Source organism: Pristiophorus japonicus, chromosome 12 (genome assembly GCF_044704955.1).
Source record: "Pristiophorus japonicus isolate sPriJap1 chromosome 12, sPriJap1.hap1, whole genome shotgun sequence".
NCBI lineage: Eukaryota > Metazoa > Chordata > Chondrichthyes > Pristiophoridae > Pristiophorus > Pristiophorus japonicus.
Window position 1 is genome coordinate 205,911,727 of NC_091988.1, and position 25,944 is coordinate 205,937,670.

A 25,944-nucleotide genomic window follows, 5' to 3' on the forward strand; every position below is an offset into this window, starting at 1 on the left:
CCCTCTTGAATATATCCAATGAACTGGCCTCAACAACTCTCTGCAGCAGGGAATGCCACAGGTAACAACTCTCTGAGTGAAGAAGTTTCTCCTCATCTCAGTCCTAAATGGTCTACTCCTTATCCTAAGACTGTGTCCCCTGGTTCTGGACTTCCCCAACATCGGGAACATTCTATCCGCATCGAACCTGTCCCGTCCCATCAGAATCTTGTATGTTTCTATGAGATCCCCTCTCATCCTTCTAAACTCCAATGTATAAAGGCCCAGTTGATCCAGTCTCTCCTCATATGTCAGTCCAGCCATCCCGGGAATCAGTCTGGTGAACCTTCGCTGCACTCCCTCAATAGCAAGAACGTCCTTCCTCAGATTAGGAGACCAAAACTGAACACAATATTCTAGGTGAGGCCTCACCAAGGCCCTGTACAACTGTAGTAAAACCTCCCTGCTCCTATACTCAAATCCCCTAGCTATGAAGGCCAATATACCATTTGCCTTCTTCACTGCCTGCTGTACCTGCATGTCAACTTTCAATGACTGATGAACCATGACACCCAGGTCTCGTTGCACCTCCCCTTCTCCATTCAGATAATATTCTGTCTTCGCGTTTTTGCCCCCAAAGTGGATAACCTCACATTTATCCACATTATACTGCATCTGCCATGCATTTGCCCACTCACCTAACCTGTCCAAGCCACCCTGCAGCCTCTCAGCGTCCCCCTCACAGCTCACACCGCCACCCAGTTTAGTATCATCTGCAAACTTGGAGATATTACACTCAATTCCTTCATCCAAATCATTGATGTATATTGTAAAGAGCTGGGGTCCCAGCACTGAGCCCTGCGGCACCCCCACTAGTCACTGCCTGCCATTTTAATGACAATTCGACAGCTTCAGGGTCACTTTTACTGAGGCCACTTTTTTAATCCCAGATTTTGTTTCAAACTGAATTCAAATTCTCAAGCTGTCCTGGTGGGATTTGTACTCACATTCTCTGGATTATTTCACCTAACCATCGGTGGCCGTGCCTTCAGCTGCCTGGGCCCCAAGCTCTGGAATTCCCTCCCTAAACCTCTCCGCCTCTCTCTCCTCCTTTTAGGTGCTCCTTAAAACCGACCTCTTGGACCAAGCTTTTGGTCACCTGTCCTAATGTCTCCTTATGTGGCTCGGTGTTAATTTTTTTGTCCGGTAACGCTCCTGTGAAGCACCTTAGGATGTTTTACTACGTTAATAGAGCTAACTATCGTCGGCTTATAATGAGTGTACAGCACAGAGACAACCCATTGGGCCCCCCGCTCCGTGTCGGGGTTTATTCTCCACACCAGCCCCCTCCCACCCTCTCCATCTCACCCCATCCCCATATCCTTCTATTCCTCTCTCCCTCATGTGTTTATCCAGCCTCCCCTTAAATACATCGATACTATTCACCTCAACCCCTCCCTGTGGCAGCGAGTTCCACATTCTCACCCCTCTCTGGGTAAAGAAGGTTCTCCTGAATTCCCCATTGGGTTTATTAGAGACTGTCTGATATTGATGGCCCCTAGTTCTGGTCTCCCCCACAACGGGAAACATCTTCTCTACGTCTACCCTATCGAACCCCTCCATAATTTTACAGACCTCTATCAGGTCACCCCTCAACCTTCTCTTTTCTAAAGAACAGAGCCCAGCCTGTTCAATCTTTCTTGCTTGATATAACCTCTCAGTTCTGGTATCATCCTTGTGAATCTTTTTTGCACCTTTCCGCTGCCACTGTATCCTTTTTATAATATGGAGACCAAGTGTGGTCTAACTAACCCAGGTTCTGTACAAGTTTAACAGAATTTGCATATAAATGGAAGCTGATGCTAATTGTTTTAGTCCAGTAACACAAACACGACATTGTAAGGTGCTCCAGTTTGCTTTTGACAATGAGATGGGACCACACTACTTTGTACATATTTGGTCTTTAGACCATATTCAGCCCAACTATATGTACATCTCAGACAGAGCCAACGTGCCGCTGAGCCCCATCGACCAGGAAACTCTCAGACTTCGGTCCCTGGACTGAGTCTCTGCCCAGGTGGTACTGGATTGAGGACAGGAAGGGATGATTGGCCAGGGTACCTCCTACTCATCATTTTGCAGTGATCGCTGCGAGGAAGTGTAGCCATCAGCTGTGATGCTCGATATCATTGCATAGTCCGCCAATACTCACCTCTTTGTTCTTGGGATGTGGGCATCACTGGCAAGGCCAGCATTCATTGCCCGTCCTGAGTTACCCTGAGAAAGTGGTGGTTAGCCACCTTCTTAAATTGCTGTCTTATGGAGTTGCTGCTCCCACAGTGCTGTTAGGGAGGGAGTTCCAGGATTTTGACCCAGCAACAATGAAGGAGTGGCGATATAGGTCCAAGTCAGGATGGTGTGTGACTGGGAGGGGAACGTGGAGGTGGTGGTGTTCCCATGCGCCTGCTGCCCTTGTCCTTCTAGGTGGTAGAGGTCGCGGGTTTGGGAGGTGCTGCCGAAGAAGCCTTGGCGAGTTGCTGCAGTGCATCTTGTAGACGGTGCACACTGCAGCCAGGGGGCGCCGGTGGTGGAGGGAGTGAATGTTGAAGGTGGGGGATGGGGAGCCAATCAAGCGGCTGCTTTGTCCTGGATGGTGTTGAGCTTCTTGAGTGTTGTTGGAGCTGCACTCATCCAGGCAAGTGGAGAGTATTCCATCACACTCCTGACTTGTGCCTTGTAGATGGTGGAAAGGCTTTGGGGAGTCAGGAGGTGAGACACTCGCCGCAGAATACCCAGCCTCTGACCTGCTCTTGTAGCCACAGTATTTATGTGGCTGGTCCAGTTAAGTTTCTGGTCAATGGTGACCCCCAGGATGTTGATGGTGGGGGATTCGGCGATGGTAATACAGTTGAATGTCAAGGGGAGGTGGTGGGACTTTCTTTTGTTGGAGATGGTCATTGCCTGGCACTGGTGTGACATGAAGGCTACTTGCCACTTCTCAGCCCAAGCCTGAATGTTATCCAGGTCTTGCTGCATGCGGACATGGACTGCTCCATTGTCTGAGGAGTTGTGAATGGAACTGAACACAGTGCAATCATCAGCGAACATCCCCACTTCTGACCTTATGATGGAGGGAAGGTCATTGATGAAGCAGCTGAAGATGTTTGGGCCCAGGACACTGCCCTGAGGAACTCCTGCAGCGATGTCCTGGGGCTGGGATGATTGACCTCCAACCACCACAACCATCTTCCTTTGTGTGTGTATGCATGCCTGTTTACTGTGTGATGTCTGTAACACTGTTACGCCACATTGAATGTACCCTTATACTGTACACACCTTACCAGTACACCAGAGGGTGCTGCTGCTGGAGACCTAGGGGTTGCCTGCACACGGCAGGGAACTCACAACTTGTTGTTGGCACTCAGGAGCTGCAAATAAAGGACTACAGGTCTACACAGTTTAAGTATCATACCCTGCCTCGTGGAGTCATTACTAAAGGTGCCGACATACACCACACTTTGTGCTCGGTCTGACTCCAGCCAGTGGAGAGTTTTCCCCTGATTCCCATTGACCAGTTTTACTGGGGCTCCTTGATACCACACTCGGTCAAATGCTGCCTTCAGGAGTCAAAGCTGGGTGTGGTGAGAAGCTTCAGTAAAGAGCTGTGCCGAGAGATTAAACTGCAAAAATGCAAACTGGAAGCACAAATGATTGAAGGGAAATGAGTCAATCTTTATCAGAGATTATCTTGAAAGCCCTGTACAGCACAAGAATGGGTGTTAGTGTTAAAACAGAACCCTTGTGATATCGAAACTCAAACAGCTTCATCCAGTGCACGGATGCAGAAGGATTTGGGGGAGGGGATCAGTTTACAGGATAGTTCATTTAGCAACGAGCAATATTACATCGTCCACTGACAGTATGCCTACCATCCAGAGACTGTGCTCCCTGCACCAAGCATCTGGAGTAATTCACGTGGCTGCCTGTTTTTCGAGTTTCAGTTGAACGTGAAGTTGTAGAATCAGTGCCAGGACTATGGGGCAATTGCCCGCTCTCTCACTCTGCCTCCGGTACCCCATTGCAGTCCTTCACTGGCCAGGATGCCTCACAGACAGAATCGCACATCCAACCACAACATCTCACCACACTGTTCACCATAACTACACCGGGGTACAGCCACAGGGCCGCGCCAAGGTGTATCTGGGTAACAAAAATTCAGAACAAGACAGAAATCTGAATCCCTGCCCAGCATCCGCTCACAAACTTTCCACCAATGGGTGTAGGACAGTGATTGGGAGTGAGGTCACTGGCTAACGTTTGACCTCTGTATCATTGTCGTTCCTTTGTCGCCGAGAGCAACCAATTCATCACTGGCCTGGGTTCAAGCTGGCCGCTATCCTCAGTTATTCACTCCTGCAACAAATAGCATTTACATCACACCTTTACAATGCCAGCTAGTGTGGGGGCCAGGGAGGGCATTGGGTCAATTATTGGGGTCAAAGGTGTATGTGGTGGGTCACATAGAAAGGGTGAGTTTGGAGGGGACATGAGGGGAGATCAGAGAGGGGGAGGATGGGTGAGCTTTGGTGAGCGAGCGAAAGGGAGGGCAGAGGCAGCTGAACGGATGGTCTCAATCTTAGTGACAAAGAAGTCCATGAGCTCCTCACACTTGTTGGAGGTGAGGGTGGAGGGGAGAGGGGTTTAAGGAGACGGTTTGTGGAGAAAAGCCTGGGATTATCTTTGCATTCCAGGATGATCCTTGAATAATGGACAATATCTGCGGCATATTTTGGCCCATCAGTTCCCTGTGCAATACACAGGGCGGAATGAGGGACGGCAGCCAATAGGGAAATGTAATTGTTTGTGGTCTGGAGCAAAGCTTTTCAAATCTCTACCGTTGCTTGCTGAAGCGGTAGATTTAGCCGAGACGTTACTGGGAGTTTATCGCAGGACGTTGGTCCCGGAGGGACATATTGTACCCCTCACTTGTGCCTCCGAAAGGGGAAGCTTGTAGTTTCGCACCACATATGCAAATTAAAACAGAGTGGAAACTTGCAATTATCTTGGGCGGTGTTTATATTTTAAAAGTGGGGATTCCTGCAGTGGTTTTGTGTGTTTCTATATTGTTTTTGTATATGTTGTCAGTGGCAAAACAACAAGAGGTGAGCAGGTGTCCGGGTCACCACCCCTCCCTCGAAACAAACTAACGGGTGTGTGGGATCTTGCTGTGTTCGCCTCTCAGCGGCCCATGGTATGTGCGGTGCTGTGAGTCAGTGAGAAGCACAACCCCAGCCCAGCCCTGTACTCGCTGTGGTCAGCCAACAACCCACTGTGGTGGGAGGAGGGGAGGAGATGCACCATGTTCCTGGTGCAATGTTCATGCTGTTCAGCAGGAGGCACTGAGCAGTTAGCTTGGGGGGGGAGGGGGGAGAAACGGTACTGAGGCCAATGACTGTGTCCCCATCAGTCATTGGCTGAGATCCGCTCACTCGGTCCAATTCAGACTGACAGGGGCTTGGCCTGGAGCTGTGACTCAGTGTCATACCAATAAGGCCATTTATTCCCACATAGCAACAGGGACCACATCTCAAAAGGACTTCTTTGGCTGTAAAGCGCTTTGGGACGTCCGGAGGTTGTGAAAGACCGATATAGGTGCAAGTCTTTCCTTTTGCTGCCTGAAAGGGCGGTGGGAGCAGATTCAATTATACATTTCAAGAAGAAATTGGATAAATACTTGAAGGGGAGAAATTTGCAGGTTTGTGGGAAAAGAGTGGAGGAGTGGAGACTAATTGGGCAGCTCTCCCATCCTGGGACCCTCCTGGTTACTATGTTAAAGGCGCTATATAAATGCAAGCTGTGGTTGTTTCTGACTTGATTTCAGCGGGTTCCATCACCGACCTGAGGCACTCGGGTAAGGACCATCTGGATGATGTTCTGGGCAGTCAGGTGAAGGGACCAATCGTCTGATCCTGTATCCGCAACATTCCAACACTTTCTGTCTCTCCACATCACACTGTCCACATCTTGTCTTCCTCACCCTCCCATCCTTCCCCCTGCTAATCATTGCAGCTCGATTTACCCCCACCTACCCAACCTCACTCCCCTTCACCAGCCCCCCATATCTCCTCTACCCCACACTCCCCACCCCATACCCCCATTACCCACTCCTATACCCCCACCCCATAACCACTCCCCACCCTCTATCACCCCCTATACCCCACCACTCCCAAGCCCCTATACCCCCCACCCCATATATCCCCCACCCCCACACTCCGCACCCCCTATACCCCATCCCTTACCCCCACACTCCATTCCCCACATCCTATACCCCACAGTTCTCACCCCTGTACACCCCAACCCCTATACCCCCTACAGCTGCCATGCCCCACCATCACACTTTGCACCCCATATACCCCCACTCCCTATAACCCCCACTCCCCACCACTATGTTCCCCACCACCTATACCACCCCAACCCCTATACCCCCCCACCCCCAGACTCTCCACCCTTATACCCCACAATCCCCACCCATATACCACATACTCCCATCACCTATACCCCACCCACACCTCATATACTCCGCACTCCACACCTCCTATACCCCCAGTGCCCACACTCACCATCCCCTATAACCCCCACCCCCCATTATCCACCCCTATATCTCACACCGCTTATAACCCCCCCATACTCCAATCCCCAACCCTATACCCCCACACTCCACACCCCTATACTTCCCACCCCCTATACACCCCATCCCCTATACCCCTCACTGCCCACCCTCTATACCCCACACTCCCCATACCCCTCACTCCACACCCCCTCACTCCCCACCCCTTATACCCCTCACTCCCCACCCTCTATACCACACACTCCCCATACCCCTCACTCCACACTCCCTCACTCCCCACCCCCTATACCCCACACTCCCCACGCCCTATACCCCTCACTCCCCACCCTCTATACCCCTCACTCCCCACCCTCTATACCCCTCACTCACCACGCCCTATACCCCCCACCCCTATACCCCTCACTCCCCACCCTCTATACCCCTCACTCCCCACCCCCTATACCCCACACTCCCCAGCCCCTATCATCATCATCATCACAGGCAGTCCCTCGAAGTGACGATGACTTGCTTCCACACCAAAAAGGGATGAGTTCCCAGGTGGTTCAATGAAGGACCTGACATTCCGGATCCCGAACTACATGTTGAAGGATGGAAGATGCCTTTTTTTAACGTACCCCACAATACCCACCCATCTACCCTCCAGTCTTGCTGCTGTTCCATTGGCCTCGGTGCTTTACACGGTGCTTGCGAATGCACTGGGTTCGCCTGTTCCGGTGGAATTGAATGATCCTGTGTTACTAGTTAAAGTAAAGCAAGGGATTCTGGGCCTCCTGCCACAACACTAGTTGGCAGCTCAGTCACCTTTGCTGGCACAGAGTGGCCCATCGATCAGGCACTGTCCTGCAAGAGTAGGTGCGAAGGCTTTGAGATGTTTGGTGACATATAATTACAAACAGTATCAGTTTCAGTATGAGAACCAGTGTCGCGGGGACGGCAGGAATGAACCCTGTTGTGCCCAGGAATGAGCAGGCACTCCAACAGCGGAGAGTCATCACCATGAAGTAGAGAGAGGTCAGGAACAGATCATCACTTGCGAAAGATGTCAGGAGTCATAGAATCTTACAGCAGGGAAGGAGGCCATTCGGCCCATCGAGTCTGTGCCGGCTCTTTGAAAGAGCGAGCCAATTAGTCCCACTTTCTGCTCTTTCTGACAGTGCGGTACTCCCTCAGTACTGCCTCTCCGATAGTGCAGCGCTCCCTCAGTACTGCCTCTCCGACAGTGCAGCGCTCCCTCAGTACTGCCCCTCCGACAGTGCGTCACTCCCTCAGTACTGCCCCTCCGACAGTGCGGTGCTCCCTCAGTACTGCCCCTCCGACAGTGCGGCACTCCCTCAGTACTGCCCCTCCGACAGTGCAGCACTCCCTCAGTACTGCCCCTCCGACAGTGCAGCGCTCCCTCAGTACTGCCCCTCCGACAGTACGTCACTCCCTCAGTACTGCCCCTCCGACAGTGCAGCGCTCCCTCAGTACTGCCCCTCCGACAGTGCAGCGCTCCCTCAGTACTGCCCCTCCAACAGTGCAGCACTCCCTCAGGACTGCCCCTCCAACAGTGCAGCACTCCCTCAGGACTGCCCCTCTGACAGTGCAGCGCTCCCTCAGTACTGCCCCTCCGACAGTGCGGCACTCCCTCAGTACTGCCCCTCCGACAGTGCAGCACTCACTCAGTAATGCCCCTCCGAAAATGCAGCACTCCCTCAGTACTGCCCCTCCGACAGTGCGGCGCTCCGTCAGTACTGCCCCTCCGACAGTGCGGCACTCCCTCAGTACTGCCCCTCTGACAGTGTGATGCTCCCTCAGTACTGCCCCTCCGGCAGTGCAGTACTCTGTCAGTACTGCACCTCCAACAGTGTGGCGCTCCCTGAGTACTGCCCCTCCGACAGTGCGGCACTCCCTCAGTACTGCCCCTCTGACAGTGCGGCGCTCCCTCAGTACTGACCCTCTGACAGTGCGGAACTCCCTCAGTACTGCCCCTCCGACAGTGCAGCACTCCCTCAGTACTGCCCCTCCGACAGTGCAGCGCTCCCTCAGTACTGCCCCTCCGACAGTACGTCACTCCCTCAGTACTGCCCCTCCGACAGTGCAGCGCTCCCTCAGTACTGCCCCTCCGACAGTGCAGCGCTCCCTCAGTACTGCCCCTCCAACAGTGCAGCACTCCCTCAGGACTGCCCCTCTGACAGTGCGGTGCTCCCTGAGTACTGCCCCTCCGACAGTGCAGCACTCCCTCAGTACTGAACCTCTGACAGTGCGGTGCTCCCTCAGTACTGCTCCTCCGACAGTGCAGCACTCACTCAGTACTGACCCTCTGACAGTGCGGTGCTCCCTCAGTACTGCCCCTCCGACAGTGCAGCGCTCCCTCAGTACTGACCCTCTGACAGTGCGGCACTCCCTCAGTACTGCCCCTCCGACAGTGCGGCACTCTCTCAGTACTGACCCTCCGACAGTGCGGCACTCCCTCAGTACTGACCCTCCGACAGTGCGGCACTCCCTCAGTACTGCCCCTCCGACAGTGCGGCACTCCCTCAGTACTGACCCTCTGACAGTACGGCGCTCCCTCAGTACTGCTCCTCCGACAGTGCGGCACTCCCTCAGTACTGACCCTCTGACAGTGCGGCACTCCCTCAGTACTGCCCCTCCGACAGTGCGGCACTCCCTCAGTACTGCCCCTCCAATAGTGCGGCACTCCCTCAGTACTGACCCTCTGACAGTGCGGCACTCCCTCAGTACTGCCCCTCCGACAGTGCGGCACTCCCTCAGTACTGTCCCTCCGACAGTGCGGCACTCCCTCAGTACTGCCCCTCCGATAGTGCGGCACTCCCTCAGTACTGACCCTCTGACAGTGCAGCACTCTCTCAGTACTGACCCTCTGACAGTGCGGCGCTCCCTCAGTACTGACCCTCTGACAGTGCGGCACTCCCTCAGTACTGCCCCTCCGACAGTGCGGCACTCCCTCAGTACTGACCCTCTGACAGTGCGGTGCTCCCTCAGTACTGCCCCTCCGACAGTGCGGCACTCCCTCAGTACTGACCCTCCGACAGTGCAGCGCTCCCTCAGTACTGCTCCTCCGATAGTGCGGCACTCCCTCAGTACTGACCCTCCGACAGTGCAGCACTCCCTTAGTACTGTCCCTCTGACAGTGCGACACTCCCTCAGTACTGCCCCTCCGACAGTGCGGAACTCCCTCAGTACTGACCCTCCGACAGTGCAGCACTCCCTCAGTACTGACCCTCCGACAGTGCAGCACTCCCTCAGTACTGCCCCTCCGACAGTGCAGCACTCCCTCAGTACTGCCCCTCTGACAGTGCAGCACTCCCTCAGTACTGCCCCTCCGACAGTGCGGAACTCCCTCAGTACTGCCCCTCCGACAGTGCGGCACTCCCTCAGTACTGACCCTTCTGACAGTGCGGCACTCCGTCAGTACTGCCCCTCCAACAGTGTGGCGCTCCCTTAGTACTGCCCCTCCGACAGTGCAACCCTCCCTTAGTACTGACCCTCCGACAGTGCAGCACTCCCTCAGTACTGCCCCTCCGACGGTGCGGCACTCCCTCAGTACTGCCCCTCCGACAGTGCAGCACTCCCTCAGTACTGCCCCTCTGACAGTGCAGCACTCCCTCAGTACTGCTCCTCCGACAGTGCGGCACTCCCTCAGTACTGCCCCTCTGACAGTGCAGCACTCCCTCAGTACTGTCCCTCTGACAGTGCAGCACTCCCTCAGTACTGCCCCTCTGGCAGTGCGGTACTCTGTCAGCACTGCCCTCCGACAGTGCGGAACTCCCTCAGTACTGACCCTCCGACAGTGCGGCACTCCCTCAGTACTGACCCTTCTGACAGTGCGGCACTCCGTCAGTACTGCCCCTCCAACAGTGTGGCGCTCCCTTAGTACTGCCCCTCCGACAGTGCAACCCTCCCTTAGTACTGCCCCTCCGACAGTGCGGCGCTCCCTCAGTACTGCCCCTCTGACAGTGCGGCACTCCCTCAGTACTGCTCCTCTGGCAGTGCGGTACTCTGTCAGTACTGCCCTCCGACAGTGCGGCACTCCCTCAGTACTGTCCCTCCGACAGTGCAACGCTCCCTCAGTACTGCCTCTCCGATAGTGCGGCACTCCCTCAGTACTGACCCTCTGACAGTGCAGCACTCCCTCAGTACTGCCCCTCTGGCAGTGCGGCACTCCCTCAGTACTGACCCTCCGACAGTGCAGCACTCCCTCAGTACTGACCCTCCGACAGTGCAGCACTCCCTCAGTACTGCTCCTCCGACAGTGCGGCACTCCCTCAGTACTGACCCTCTGACAGTGCGGCGCTCCCTCAGTACTGCTCCTCCGACAGTGCGGCACTCCCTCAGTACTGACCCTCTGACAGTGCGGCACTCCCTCAGTACTGCCCCTCCGACAGTGCGGCACTCCCTCAGTACTGCCCCTCCGATAGTGCGGCACTCCCTCAGTACTGACCCTCTGACAGTGCGGCGCTCCCTCAGTACTGACCCTCTGACAGTGCGGCACTCCCTCAGTACTGCCCCTCCGACAGTGCGGCACTCCCTCAGTACTGACCCTCTGACAGTGCGGTGCTCCCTCAGTACTGCCCCTCCGACAGTGCGGCACTCCCTCAGTACTGACCCTCCGACAGTGCAGCGCTCCCTCAGTACTGCTCCTCCGATAGTGCGGCACTCCCTCAGTACTGACCCTCCGACAGTGCAGCACTCCCTTAGTACTGTCCCTCTGACAGTGCGACACTCCCTCAGTACTGCCCCTCCGACAGTGCGGAACTCCCTCAGTACTGACCCTCCGACAGTGCAGCACTCCCTCAGTACTGACCCTCCGACAGTGCAGCACTCCCTCAGTACTGCCCCTCCGACAGTGCAGCACTCCCTCAGTACTGCCCCTCTGACAGTGCAGCACTCCCTCAGTACTGTCCCTCCGACAGTGTAGCACTCCCTCAGTACTGCCCCTCTGACAGTGCAGCACTCCCTCAGTACTGACCCTCCGACAGTGCAGCACTCCCTCAGTACTGTCCCTCCGACAGTGCAGCACTCCCTCAGTACTGCCCCTCTGACAGTGCAGCACTCCCTCAGTACTGACCCTCCGACAGTGCAGCACTCCCTCAGTACTGCCCCTCCGACGGTGCGGCACTCCCTCAGTACTGCCCCTCCGACAGTGCAGCACTCCCTCAGTACTGCCCCTCTGACAGTGCAGCACTCCCTCAGTACTGCTCCTCCGACAGTGCGGCACTCCCTCAGTACTGCCCCTCTGACAGTGCAGCACTCCCTCAGTACTGTCCCTCTGACAGTGCAGCACTCCCTCAGTACTGCCCCTCTGGCAGTGCGGTACTCTGTCAGCACTGCCCTCCGACAGTGCGGAACTCCCTCAGTACTGACCCTCCGAAAGTGCAGCACTCCCTCAGTACTGCCCCTCCGACAGTGCGGCACTCCCTCAGTACTGCCCCTCCGACAGTGCGGAACTCCCTCAGTACTGCCCCTCCGACAGTGCGGCACTCCCTCAGTACTGACCCTTCTGACAGTGCGGCACTCCGTCAGTACTGCCCCTCCAACAGTGTGGCGCTCCCTTAGTACTGCCCCTCCGACAGTGCAACCCTCCCTTAGTACTGCCCCTCCGACAGTGCAGCGCTCCCTCAGTACTGACCCTCTGACAGTGCGGCACTCCCTCAGTACTGCCCCTCCGACAGTGCGGCACTCTCTCAGTACTGACCCTCCGACAGTGCGGCACTCCCTCAGTACTGACCCTCCGACAGTGCGGCACTCCCTCAGTACTGCCCCTCCGACAGTGCGGCACTCCCTCAGTACTGACCCTCTGACAGTACGGCGCTCCCTCAGTACTGCTCCTCCGACAGTGCGGCACTCCCTCAGTACTGACCCTCTGACAGTGCGGCACTCCCTCAGTACTGCCCCTCCGACAGTGCGGCACTCCCTCAGTACTGCCCCTCCAATAGTGCGGCACTCCCTCAGTACTGACCCTCTGACAGTGCGGCACTCCCTCAGTACTGCCCCTCCGACAGTGCGGCACTCCCTCAGTACTGTCCCTCCGACAGTGCGGCACTCCCTCAGTACTGCCCCTCCGATAGTGCGGCACTCCCTCAGTACTGACCCTCTGACAGTGCAGCACTCTCTCAGTACTGACCCTCTGACAGTGCGGCGCTCCCTCAGTACTGACCCTCTGACAGTGCGGCACTCCCTCAGTACTGCCCCTCCGACAGTGCGGCACTCCCTCAGTACTGCCCCTCCGACAGTGCGGCGCTCCCTCAGTACTGACCCTCTGACAGTGCGGAACTCCCTCAGTACTGCCCCTCCGACAGTGCAGCACTCCCTCATTACTGCCCCTCCGACAGTGCGGAACTCCCTCAGTACTGCCCCTCCGACAGTGCAGCACTCCCTCAGTACTGCCCCTCCAACAGTGTGGCGCTCCCTGAGTACTGCCCCTCCGACAGTGCGGCACTCCCTCAGTACTGCCCCTCTGACAGTGCGGCACTCCCTCAGTACTGCCCCTCTGGCAGTGCGGTACTCTGTCAGCACTGCCCTCCGACAGTGCGGAACTCCCTCAGTACTGACCCTCCGACAGTGCAGCACTCCCTCAGTACTGCCCCTCCGACAGTGCGGCACTCCCTCAGTACTGCCCCTCCGACAGTGCGGAACTCCCTCAGTACTGCCCCTCCGACAGTGCGGCACTCCCTCAGTACTGACCCTTCTGACAGTGCGGCACTCCGTCAGTACTGCCCCTCCAACAGTGTGGCGCTCCCTTAGTACTGCCCCTCCGACAGTGCAACCCTCCCTTAGTACTGCCCCTCCGACAGTGCGGCGCTCCCTCAGTACTGCCCCTCTGACAGTGCGGCACTCCCTCAGTACTGCTCCTCTGGCAGTGCGGTACTCTGTCAGTACTGCCCTCCGACAGTGCGGCACTCCCTCAGTACTGTCCCTCCGACAGTGCAACGCTCCCTCAGTACTGCCTCTCCGATAGTGCGGCACTCCCTCAGTACTGACCCTCTGACAGTGCAGCACTCCCTCAGTACTGCCCCTCTGGCAGTGCGGCACTCCCTCAGTACTGACCCTCCGACAGTGCAGCACTCCCTCAGTACTGACCCTCCGACAGTGCAGCACTCCCTCAGTACTGCTCCTCCGACAGTGCGGCACTCCCTCAGTACTGACCCTCTGACAGTGCGGCGCTCCCTCAGTACTGCTCCTCCGACAGTGCGGCACTCCCTCAGTACTGACCCTCTGACAGTGCGGCACTCCCTCAGTACTGCCCCTCCGACAGTGCGGCACTCCCTCAGTACTGCCCCTCCGATAGTGCGGCACTCCCTCAGTACTGACCCTCTGACAGTGCGGCGCTCCCTCAGTACTGACCCTCTGACAGTGCGGCACTCCCTCAGTACTGCCCCTCCGACAGTGCGGCACTCCCTCAGTACTGACCCTCTGACAGTGCGGTGCTCCCTCAGTACTGCCCCTCCGACAGTGCGGCACTCCCTCAGTACTGACCCTCCGACAGTGCAGCGCTCCCTCAGTACTGCTCCTCCGATAGTGCGGCACTCCCTCAGTACTGACCCTCCGACAGTGCAGCACTCCCTTAGTACTGTCCCTCTGACAGTGCGACACTCCCTCAGTACTGCCCCTCCGACAGTGCGGAACTCCCTCAGTACTGACCCTCCGACAGTGCAGCACTCCCTCAGTACTGACCCTCCGACAGTGCAGCACTCCCTCAGTACTGCCCCTCCGACAGTGCAGCACTCCCTCAGTACTGCCCCTCTGACAGTGCAGCACTCCCTCAGTACTGTCCCTCCGACAGTGCAGCACTCCCTCAGTACTGCCCCTCTGACAGTGCAGCACTCCCTCAGTACTGACCCTCCGACAGTGCAGCACTCCCTCAGTACTGCCCCTCCGACGGTGCGGCACTCCCTCAGTACTGCCCCTCCGACAGTGCAGCACTCCCTCAGTACTGCCCCTCTGACAGTGCAGCACTCCCTCAGTACTGCTCCTCCGACAGTGCGGCACTCCCTCAGTACTGCCCCTCTGACAGTGCAGCACTCCCTCAGTACTGTCCCTCTGACAGTGCAGCACTCCCTCAGTACTGCCCCTCCGACAGTGCGGCGCTCCCTCAGTACTGACCCTCCGACAGTGCAGCACTCCCTCAGTACTGCCCCTCTGACAGTGCCGCACTCCCTCAGTACTGTCCCTCCGACAGTGCAGCACTCCCTCAGTACTGTCCCTCTGACAGTGCAGCACTCCCTCAGTACTGACCCTCCGACAGTGCAGCACTCCCTCAGTACTGCCCCTCTGACAGTGCAGCACTCCCTCAGTACTGACCCTCCGACAGTGCAGCACTCCCTCAGTACTGCCCCTCCGACGGTGCGGCACTCCCTCAGTACTGACCCTCTGACAGTGCAGCACTCCCTCACTACTGCACTGGAAGTGTTGGCCTGGCTTTTGTGCTCGAGTCTCTGGAGCGGAACTCAAACCCATGACCTTCTGAATTTTAGACGAGAGTGCTTGTAAGTCAATTGTGGCTCGATAGCTGCCTTTGCTGGTATCGCTATAAATAGATTGTCTGGCCATTTCCTATTCTTGCTCATACACTTCCCTCTACACTGCTGGAAGTTGCAACGTGAACTATCCTGAGATACAGAACCAAATCTTCATCGATTCGACATTAAATTCTTATTCTTTGTCAAAAACTGACCTTCCAGTGCCACCTTCATTTATTGCATTTGTTATTCATGTCTTTAGTCACAAGTCTGAGCTCCTGTCACAGACCCGTTCAGTTACTGAGCAGATTGAAACTCTCCCTTTTCTCTGTAACAATGAATCCACTAGAGTTATGGCAGTGATTAATTTACATTCCTGGGTGATTCAGATAACTGAACTCTTTCATTGTTATTGCAACTCTGGCGAGAAATTATCGTTCTGTCCATCAGACCTTTGCTCCAGTCACGAGTTCAAATTGTACAGTTGCTCACGTCATGCTCGCTAGTTGAGGTCACTCAGGGAACCGTACCTGCAGGGCACTGCCTGGGCAGGTGTGCCAAACATACCAGGATGTAAGTATGGCTCAGCACTACAACAACAACTTGCATTGATAGAACGCCTTTAATGTCGTAAAACGGTCCCAAGCGCTTCACAGGATCGTTATCAAACAACGTTTGACACTGAGCCACATAAGGAGAAATTAGCGCAGGCTTGGTCAAAGAGATAGGTTTTCAGGAGCGCCTTAAAGGAGGAGAGAGAGGTAGAGAGGCGGAGAGGTTTAGGGAGGGAGTTCCAGGTCCTCAACAGCTGAAGGCACGGCCACCGATGGTGGAGCGATTATAATCAGGGATACTCAAGAGGGCAGAATTAGAGGAGCTTAGAGATCTCGGGGGGATTGTGGGGCTGGAGGAGATTCAGTATAAGAATAACAAGCAGTGACATCTGCTGCACTAAACTGTAACGGAACTGAACCAGACATAAGGGCTCTGAATACGTTTTAAAATTCTCAGAGGTTTGTAGGGCTCGGGGAGGTCAGAGAGATAGGGAGGGTCAAGGTCATGGAGGGATTTCAACTCAAGAATAAGAATTTTATAATCGAGGTGTTGCTTAACTGGGAGCCAGTGTAGGTCAGTGAGCACAGGGGTAATGGGTGAGCGGGACTTGATGCGAGTTAGGACATGGGGAGCAGAGTTTTGGACAAGCTCAATTTTATGAAGGGCGGAAAATGGGAGGCTGGCCAGGAGTGCGTTGGAATAGTCAAGTCTGGAGGTAACAAAGGCATGGAGGAGGGTTTCAGCAGCGGATAAGCTGAGGGAAGGGATGGGGTGATGTTATGGAGGTGAAAATAGGTGTTTTTTTGTGATGGCACAGACATGTGGTTGGAAGCTCTGCTCAGGGTGAAGTTTGCATACAGTCTGGTTCATCTTCAGACAGAGGTTAGGGAGAGGGATGGAGATGGTGGCTAGGGAATGGAGTTTGTGGTGGGGCAAAGACAATGGCTTCGGTCTTCCAAATATTTAGCTGGAGGAAATTTCTGCTCATCCAGTACATGGAGTCTGACAATTTAGAGACTGTGGCGAGGTTGTGTGAGGTGATGCTGAGGGAGAGCTGGGTGTCGTCAGCGTACAGGTGGAAACTGACATGTTTTCAGATGATGTCGCTGAGGGACAGCATGTAGATAAGAAATAGGAGGGGGCCAAGGACAGGTTGTGGATTCAAGTCCAGGGACTTGAGTGCAAAATCTCGGCTGACACTCCAGTGCAGTGCTGAGGGATTGCTGCACTGTCGGAGGTGCCGTCTTTCAGATGAGACATTAAATCGAGGGCCCCGTCTGCATAAAAGATCCATGGCACTATTTTCAAGACGTGCAGGGGAGTTCTCTCCAGTGTCCTGGCCAATATTTATCACTCATCAATAAAACAGATTATCTGGTCATTATCACATTGCTGTTTGTGGGAGCTTGCTGTGCACAAATTGGCTGTTGCAGTTACATCAGTGACCACACTTCAAAAGTACTTGATTGGCTGTAAAGCGCTTTGGGACGTCCTGAAGTTGTGAAAGCTGCAGTCTGTACCGTCTACATTCACTCCCTCCACACCTTCAACACTCTCTCCCTCCACCACCGGCGCCCCCTGGCTGCAGTGTGTACCGTCTACACTCCCTCCCTCCACCACCGGCGCCCCCTGGCTGCAGTCTGTACCGTCTACATTCACTCCCTCCACCACCGGCGCCCCCTGGCTGCAGTGTGTACCGTCTACACTCCCTCCCTCCACCACCGGCGCCCCCTGGCTGCAGTGTGTGCCATCTACACTCACTCCCTCCACCACCGGCACACTGTGGCTGCAGTGTGCACCATCTACACTCCCTCCCTCCACCACCGGCGCCCCCTGGCTGCAGTGTGTGCCATCTACACTCACTCCCTCCACCACCGGCACACTGTGGCTGCAGTGTGTACCATCTACAAGATGCACTGCAGCAACTCGCCAAGGCTTCTTCAGCAGCACCTCCCAAACCCACGACCTCTACCACCTAGAAGGACAAGGGCAGCAGGTCCATGGGAACACCACCACCTCCACGTTCCCCTCCCAGTCACACACCGTCCCGACTGGGAAATATATCGGCCGTTCCTTCATCGTTGCTGGGTCACAATCCTGGAACTCCCTCCCTAACAGCACTGTGGGAGCACCTTCACCACACGGACTGCAGCGGTTCAAGAAGGCGGCTCACCACCACCTTCTCACGGGGCAATTAGGGATGGGCAATAAATGCTGGACACATCCCAAGAATGAATTGTTAAAAACAATAAAGGCAAGAGTGGGAATTACGGCCTTCCCCAAGTCCAGCAGTGCGGTGATTGTATGTGAGCGGCTGCCCCAGGCCAAGGACTAAAAGCTCACTTTCATTTACTCGGTGTCACCGGCAGACCTACTAAAGTTTGATGGAGCTGGCTGGAAATGTAAATGTTTAAGCTCAATGCAGCTGTTGGAAAGAGTCAGGAGGCAAGTCAGTGAAGCGCAGACACGGCCCATGGTTTGATCAATAACTCTGCCTGGTCCCTGCCCCTTATTGTGAGCTCAGCCCCCACTTCACAACCCATAGATGTGGTGCTGACCCTCTGATGGGACATTGAACTGAGATCACATCTGCTCTCTCGGGTGGATGTAAAAGATCTCATGACTCAAGTCAAAGGGCAGGCCAACATTTATCCCACAACCACCACAGTAACAATTCTCTGATCATTCTCACATTGTGTGCGTGGGAGCTTGCTGTGTGCAAATTGGCTGCCGCGTTTCCCACATTACAACAGTGACTACACTCCAAGAAGCCCAGTTGATCCAGGAGACCAAAACTACACATCAGTCATTGAAGGTTGGCATGCAGGTACAGCAGGCGGTTAAGAAAGCAAATGGCATGTTGGCCTTCATAGCGAGGGGATTTGAGTACAGGGGCAGGGAGATGTTACTACAGTTGTACAGGGCCTTAGTGAGGCCACACCTGGAGTATTGTGTACAGTTTTGGTCTCCTAACTTGAGGAAGGACATTCTTGCTATTGAGGGAGTGCACTGAAGGTTCACCAGACTGATTCCCGGGATGGCGGGACTGACATATCAAGAAAGACTGGATCAACTGGGCTTGTATTCACTGGAGTTCAGAAGAATGAGAGGGGACCTCATAGAAACGTTTAAAATTCTGACGGGTTTAGACAGGTTAGATGCAGGAAGAATGTTCTCGATGTTGGGGAAGTCCAGAACCAGGGGTCACAGTCTAAGGATAAGGGGTAAGCCATTTAGGACCGAGATGAGGAGAAACTTCTTCATCCAGAGAGTGGTGAACCTGTGGAATTCTCTACCACAGAAAGTTGTTGAGGCCAATTCACTAAATATATTCAAAAAGGAGTTAGATGTAGTCCTTACTACTAGGGGGATCAAGGGGTATGGCGAGAAAGCAGGAATGGGGTACTGAAGTTGCATGTTCAGCCATGAACTCATTGAATGGCGGTGCAGGCTCGAAGGGCCGAATGGCCTACTCCTGCACCTATTGTCTGTGTTTCTATGTAAGGACTTCATTGGCTGTAAAGTGCTTTGGGACGTGCTGAGGTTGTGAAAGGCGCTATAGAAATGTAAGTCTGTCTTTGCAGGGGACCGCTGGATGGAAGGTATCCCAACATCACATGCAGCCACATTCCCAACTAAAGCAAACTAAAACACTTGCTCATTTTAAATTGAAATATTTTATTTCGGGATTTCCCGCCAGAGGAGCTAAAGGCTGAACACAAAGTGCTTTGTACAAACATTGAAACATTCATCGTGCATCGCCAACTGAAAGCAGCACAGAACATAAACTCTACAAAGCCACCTCCATTCTCTGGACCAAAATATAATAAACTGAAGGGCAGAACGATACCTTCCATTCCCAGTCCATTGAAGGCAGTTCCTTGCCGGAAAATAAATTATCGACTAGCAGCGAAATATCATGGAATTAAAGGTTGAAATCTAACGGGACACAGCATGGCAGCTTGTGGGACTAATGTCCTGGAAACGGGAGTTGTGGAAAGCTGTAGCCCGCTGAAGGGCAGCTCTCCAGCTCCTGCTCCGGGTGACACTCACAGCCCAACCATTAGCAAGGTGTTCCTGGGGATCCCGGGATCAGCCCACAGCACAGGGAGCGACATCACCTGGCCCCACATACAAGGCAAGGCAAGGGAGCTCCGTCCCGGGAAAGCTGCACCAGGTCAGTGGAGAGCGGCCCAGCGGGTGTGGGTCTTGGCCGAGACAGGAGCTGATGGGCATCGCAGTTAGACCGTGTGTGGGTATACATTAAACCCCCAGAATGGACTTCCTGTGTGTACTTCTGTCTCAATGTGAAGGTCTGGAGCCCAAAATCACAAACTCGTAGAAATAAGTGAGATTTCAACTACAAAAATATCATAATTAGACTTTGATCAGAAATAGTTCCGGAGTTCAGCTCTTGTTCTGAAAATAGCATCTGCTCCTGTGATCAGGGGCAGTGGGCAGTGACACACAGTGGGCAGTGACAGTGGGCAGTGACACACAGTGGGCAGTGACACAGTGGGCAGTGACACACAGTGGGCAGCGACACACAGTGGGCAGCGACACACAGTGGGCAGTGACACAGTGGGCAGTGACACAGTGGGCAGCGACACAGTGGGCAGCGACACACAGTGGGCAGCGACACACAGTGGGCAGCGACAATGGGCAGTGACACACAGTGGGCAGTGACACACAGTGGGCAGCGACACACAGTGGGCAGCGACACACAGTGGGCAGCGACAATGGGCAGTGACACACAGTGGGCAGTGACACACAGTGGGCAGCGACAATGGGCAGTGACACACAGTGGGCAGCGACAATGGGCAGTGACACACAGTGGGCAGTGACACACAATGGGCAGCGACACACAATGGGCAGCGACACACAATGGGCAGCGACAATGGGCAGTGACACACAGTGGGCAGTGACACACAGTGGGCAGTGACAATGGGCAGTGACACACAGTGGGCAGTGACACACAGTGGGCAGTGACACACAGTGGGCAGCGACAATGGGCAGTGACACACAATGGGCAGCGACACACAGTGGGCAGTGACAATGGGCAGTGACACACAGTGGGCAGTGACACACAGTGGGCAGTGACAATGGGCAGTGACACACAGTGGGCAGTGACAGTGGGCAGTGACACACAGTGGGCAGTGACACACAGTGGGCAGTGACACACAGTGGGCAGCGACAATGGGCAGTCCTGGTCACTTGGGTTTTCTGCTTGTCCCAATGCTCACATCCACGTCAGAGAGGTGAGAGGTCAGCGAGGGCTGGACACAGGCGGTGAGCAATCTGCCATTGACCAACTCACACCACATCTGAGCACAGGCTAGCTGAGATTTCACCTTCCACCCTCCCTAAACTTCAGCTCATCCTAACTCGCAGCCCGTGTCCTAACTCGCACCGAGTCCCGCTCACCCATCATCCCCTGTGCTCACTGCCCCGTGTCCTAACTCACACCCAGTCCCACTCACCCATCACCCCCTGTGCTCACTGCCCCGTGTCCTAACTCGCACCGAGTCCCGCTCACCCATCCCCCCCGTGCCCCGTGTCCTAACTCGCACTAAGTCCCACTCACCCATCACCCCCTGTGCTCACTGCCCCGTGTCCTAACTCGCACTAAGTCCCACTCACCCATCACCCCCTGTGCTCACTGCCCCGTGTCCTAACTCGCACCCAGTCCCACTCACCCATCACCCCCTGTGCTCACTGCCCCGTGTCCTAACTCGCACCAAGTCCCACTCACCCATCACCCACTGTGCTCACTGCCCCGTGTCCTAACTCGCACCGAGTCCCACTCACCCATCACCCCCTGTGCTCACTGCCCCGTGTCCTAACTCGCACTAAGTCCCGCTCACCCATCACCCCCTGTGTTCACTGCCCCGTGTCCTAACTCGCACTAAGTCCCGCTCACCCATCACCCCCTGTGCTCACTGCCCCGTGTCCTAACTCGTACCGAGTCCCACTCACCCATCACCCCCTGTGCTCACTGCCCCGTGTCCTAACTCGCACTAAGTCCCGCTCACCCATCACCCCCTGTGCTCACTGCCCCGTGTCCTAACTCGCACTAAGTCCCGCTCACCCATCACCCCCTGTGCTCACTGCCCCGTGTCCTAACTCGCACTGAGTCCCACTCACCCATCACCCCTGTGCTCGCTGACGTACATTGGTTCCTGGTTAAGCAATGCCTTGATTTCAAAATTCTCATCCTTGTTTTTAAATCCCTTCATGGTCTCGCCCCTCCCTATCTCTGTAATCTCCTTCAGCCCCACAACCCCATGAGATCTCTGCGCTCCTCTGATTCTGCCCACTTGAGCATCCCTGATTATAATCACTTAACCATTGGTGGCCGTGCCTTCTGTAGCCTGGGCCCTAAGCTCTGGAACTCCTTCTCTAAACCTCTCCGCCTCTCTATCCTCCTTTAAGATGCTCCTTAAAACCTCCGTCTTTGACTCCTTTTGGTCACTTGTCCAATATCTTGTTATGTGGCTCGGGGTCAGATTTTTCTCGATAATCACTCCCGAGTTGTTGGTTGCTGTTGTCGGGCCCAGTGTCAGAGTGGTTCATTTGTCTAGGTTTATGTCCCGTCAGCCCCCGAGGTAGGTAAGCTCGAACAGGAGACACCCTGGGCAGCCCTGGGACTCCAGACCAGGTCAGGCCGCAAGGTGATGGATTCAGCCAAGGTTTGCGGATCAGCTGGAGGAGGGAGGGTTGCGTGATGTCTCCCACACTGCACACGTTTAACCTCTGCGGATGAAGTCGGGTTCCTATTTGAGTGGCTGCACCCTTTCCCGATCAGAAGCGGGTTAATGCCGGGGTGTCCTGGGAGCAGTCGGGCTTTGGGGTCCCAGGCAGCTCAGGGTCTGTTTAACTCCAGCAGTGATAAATCCCAAATCACAACAGCCAGCCCAGTTAGTCTCAGCAGCATGAGATATGAAGGGGAAGATTGGGGTTTAAACCCTCCCCATGGTACCAGGGGCTGTAAGCAGCCCCTACAGCAGCTTCTGAAACTGACAGACAGACAGTTTCAAACACATTCAGCCTCGAATATATAAAACCCCAGGCTTCACTTATACAACTTCGCAAAATGCAGCAAGAATGATTAAAGATTAAAACTAACAGATGTACTGAGAGAAAAAAGTCTTTCAGGAAGAACCTGAACTCCTGGGATGCACATTCCCAGCCCCTGGGCTTTACTGAAACACAGTCTATCGTCAGGTCCTCATTCACTTGCAGTGTCAATAGAAACAGCAGACCAGGAGTCACTGGGTTCATTTCCCAGTTGGTCCTGGATCAGTTTTAGCAGTGCTGGTGAAGTATCGGTGAATTCTCATACTGCACAAGTCAGTCGGCTGGAGGCGTGGAGTATTTAGGCAGTAAGGCCAAGTTTGCAAACTTTATTTCAAAGTCCTCCGCAGCTGCTCGAGTTTGCACCGAAGCTGTTGCTGTTTTCTTCGTAGTTTCTCGGTCTTGGCACCCAGTTTCTGCCCCTCGGCCCTCAGCCTGCTGACATACTCGGTGGCTTTTCTCAAGATGACCACTTTCGAGGCCTTGTCATTGTTGGAAAGTTCAGGCACCTGGTCCCGGAGAGCCAGCAGGCAATGCTTGAGCTCGTTCCGCCGCTGCCTCTCCAGCACATTGTGTGTCTTCCGACGCTCCTCTTCCTCGGGGTCTGAGGACCTGGGGCTGGGGGGAGAGGACCTGGGGCTGGGGGGAGAGGACCTGGGGCTGGGGGGAGAGGACCTGGGGCTGGGGGGAGAGGATCTGTCTGGGGAGCAGTGCGTGTCTGTTTTGGACCGTTTTGGGGCGGGCAGTTCCCAGGAGAGCAGGGGTGAGGGTGCAGCGTAGTTATGCTGTTGTTGGATATGCAGATTGTGCCGCCTGATTCTGGCCAGGGCCCGTGCTCGGCTCTCGCTCCTCGGGGCTGCTCCCCGGGCCTCGCTCCTTGGTGCTACAGCTTCCCTCTCAATGGTCACCACATCAATCTCCTCTTCTGGAAACACAAGACAAGCTTTAGTATTCGTGCTTTTGGTACAACAGGCAAATATTTCATTGGATACAGCAAAGTTGGAACATTAGGAACAGGAGGAGACCATTCAGCCCCTCCAGCCAATCTATCAGATCAACACGACTTGCATTTCTATAGCACCTTTAACATCATAAAATGTCCCAAGGATGCTCAAGAGGGTAGAATTTGAGGAGTGCAGAAATCTTGGGAGTTTGTGGAGCTGGAGAAGATTACAGAGATAGGGAGGGGCGAGCGCCATGGAGGGATTTGTAAACAATGATGAGAATTTTAAAATCGAGGCGTTGCTTAACCGGGAGCCAATGTCGGGCAGCGAGCACAGGGGGTGATGGGTGCGCGGGACTCAGTGCGAGTTAGGACACGGGGCAGTGAGCACAGGGGGTGATGGGTGAGTGGGACTGGGTGCGAGTTAGGACACGGGGCAGTGAGCACAGGGGGTGATGGGTGAGTGGGACTGGGTGCGAGTTAGGACACGGGGCAGTGAGCACAGGGGGTGATGGGTGAGTGGGACTGGGTGTGAGTTAGGACACAGGACAGTGAGCACAGGGGGTGATGGGTGAGTGGGACTGGGTGCGAGTTAGGACACGGGGCAGTGAACACAGGGGGTGATGGGTGAGTGGGACTGGGTGTGAGTTAGGACACGGGCCAGTGAGCACAGGGGGTGATGGGTGAGCGGGACTGGGTGTGAGTTAGGACACGGGGCAGTGAGCACAGGGGGTGATGGGTGAGCGGGACTGGGTGCGAGTTAGGACACGGGGCAGTGAGCACAGGGGGTGATGGGTGAGTGGGACTGGGTGCGAGTTAGGACACGGGGCAGTGAGCACAGGGGGTGATGGGTGAGTGGGACTGGGTGCGAGTTAGGACACGGGGCAGTGAGCACAGGGGGTGATGGGTGAGTGGGACTGGGTGTGAGTTAGGACACAGGACAGTGAGCACAGGGGGTGATGGGTGAGTGGGACTGGGTGCGAGTTAGGACACGGGGCAGTGAACACAGGGGTGATGGGTGAGTGGGACACAGTGTGAGTTAGGACACGGGGCAGCGAGCACAGGGGGTGATGGGTGAGCGGGACTCGGTGCGAGTTAGGACACGGGGCAGTGAGCACAGGGGGTGATGGGTGAGCGGGACTGGGTGCGAGTTAGGACACGGGGCAGTGAGCACAGGGGGTGATTGGTGAGTGGGACTCGGTGCGAGTTAGGACACGGGGGCAGTGAGCACAGGGGGTGATGGGTGAGGGGGACTCGGTGCGAGTTAGGACACGGGGCAGTGAGCACAGGGGGTGATGGGTGAGTGGGACTGGGTGCGAGTTAGGACACGGGGCAGTGAGCACAGGGGGTGATGGGTGAGTGGGACTGGGTGCGAGTTAGGACACGGGGCAGTGAGCACAGGGGGTGATGGGTGAGTGGGACTGGGTGCGAGTTAGGACACGGGGCAGTGAGCACAGGGGGTGATGGGTGAGTGGGACTTGGTGCGAGTTAGGACACAGGGCAGTGAGCACAGGGGGTGATGGGTGAGTGGGACTGGGTGTGAGTTAGGACACGGGGCACAGGGGTGATGGGTGAGTGGGACTCGGTGCGAGTTAGGACACGGGGGACAGCCGAGTTTTGGATGGCTCAAGGTCAGGGGTGATCCATATGTTAACTCCAACCCTCCCGTCTTGGTTCCATAACCTTCAATCCCCAACAAGCACCAACTGCTCTTGGTCGTGCTCTGGGAGGGAAAAGCACCTTGCGTTTTATTTGAGAGATATTTTGGTGATTGGGTTTTGTGGGAAACCTTCCTAACCTTTGACCTGGTCAGGACATGTCAATTTTGTAATGGAGTTGTGCGGCCCCCTCCTTCATTCTCACTGCCACTCCCATCTTCATCTTACTGGGGGGGGGGGGAAGGGGGGCTACAGCGTTGGGGGGTGGGGAGTGTGAGGGGATGTGGGGCAGGGGGGGAATGTGGGAGGGGGGGGGGGGGGAGTGTGGAATGTGATGGGGGGAATGTGAGGGGGAATGTGAGGGGGGGAGTGTGAGGGGGGGGGAGTGTGAGGGGGGAGTGTGAGGGGGGGGGGGAGTGTGAGGGGGGGGAGTGTGAGGGGGGGAGTGTGAGGGGGGGGGGGAGTGTGAGAGGGGGGAGTGTGAGAGGGGGGGAGTGTGAGGGGGGGGGAGTGTGAGGGGGGGGGGAGTGTGAGGGGGGGGGGGAGTGTGAGGGGGGGGGAGTGTGAGGGGGGGAGTGTGAGAGGGGGGGAGTGTGAGGGGGGAGTGTGAGGGGGGGAGTGTGAGGGGGGAGTGTGAGGGGGGGG

The 25,944-nt window shown here is 55.5% G+C and overlaps 2 protein-coding genes across 2 annotated transcripts in view; one reads left to right on the top strand and one right to left on the bottom strand.

Annotated features, from left to right (window-relative positions):
• rbl1 (retinoblastoma-like 1 (p107)) overlaps positions 1 to 25,944 on the top strand; it is a 210,508-nt gene that overhangs the window by 165,598 nt on the left and 18,966 nt on the right. The gene's annotated exons all lie outside the window — the stretch shown is intronic.
• Positions 21,448 to 25,944, bottom strand: part of LOC139277126 (myc proto-oncogene protein-like) — an 8,300-nt gene continuing 3,803 nt past the window's right edge. Inside the window, 1 exon segment of the mRNA XM_070895145.1 lies at positions 21,448 to 23,623. Coding sequence (XP_070751246.1) covers positions 23,028 to 23,623 — 596 coding nt within the window. The 3' untranslated portion in view covers positions 21,448 to 23,027.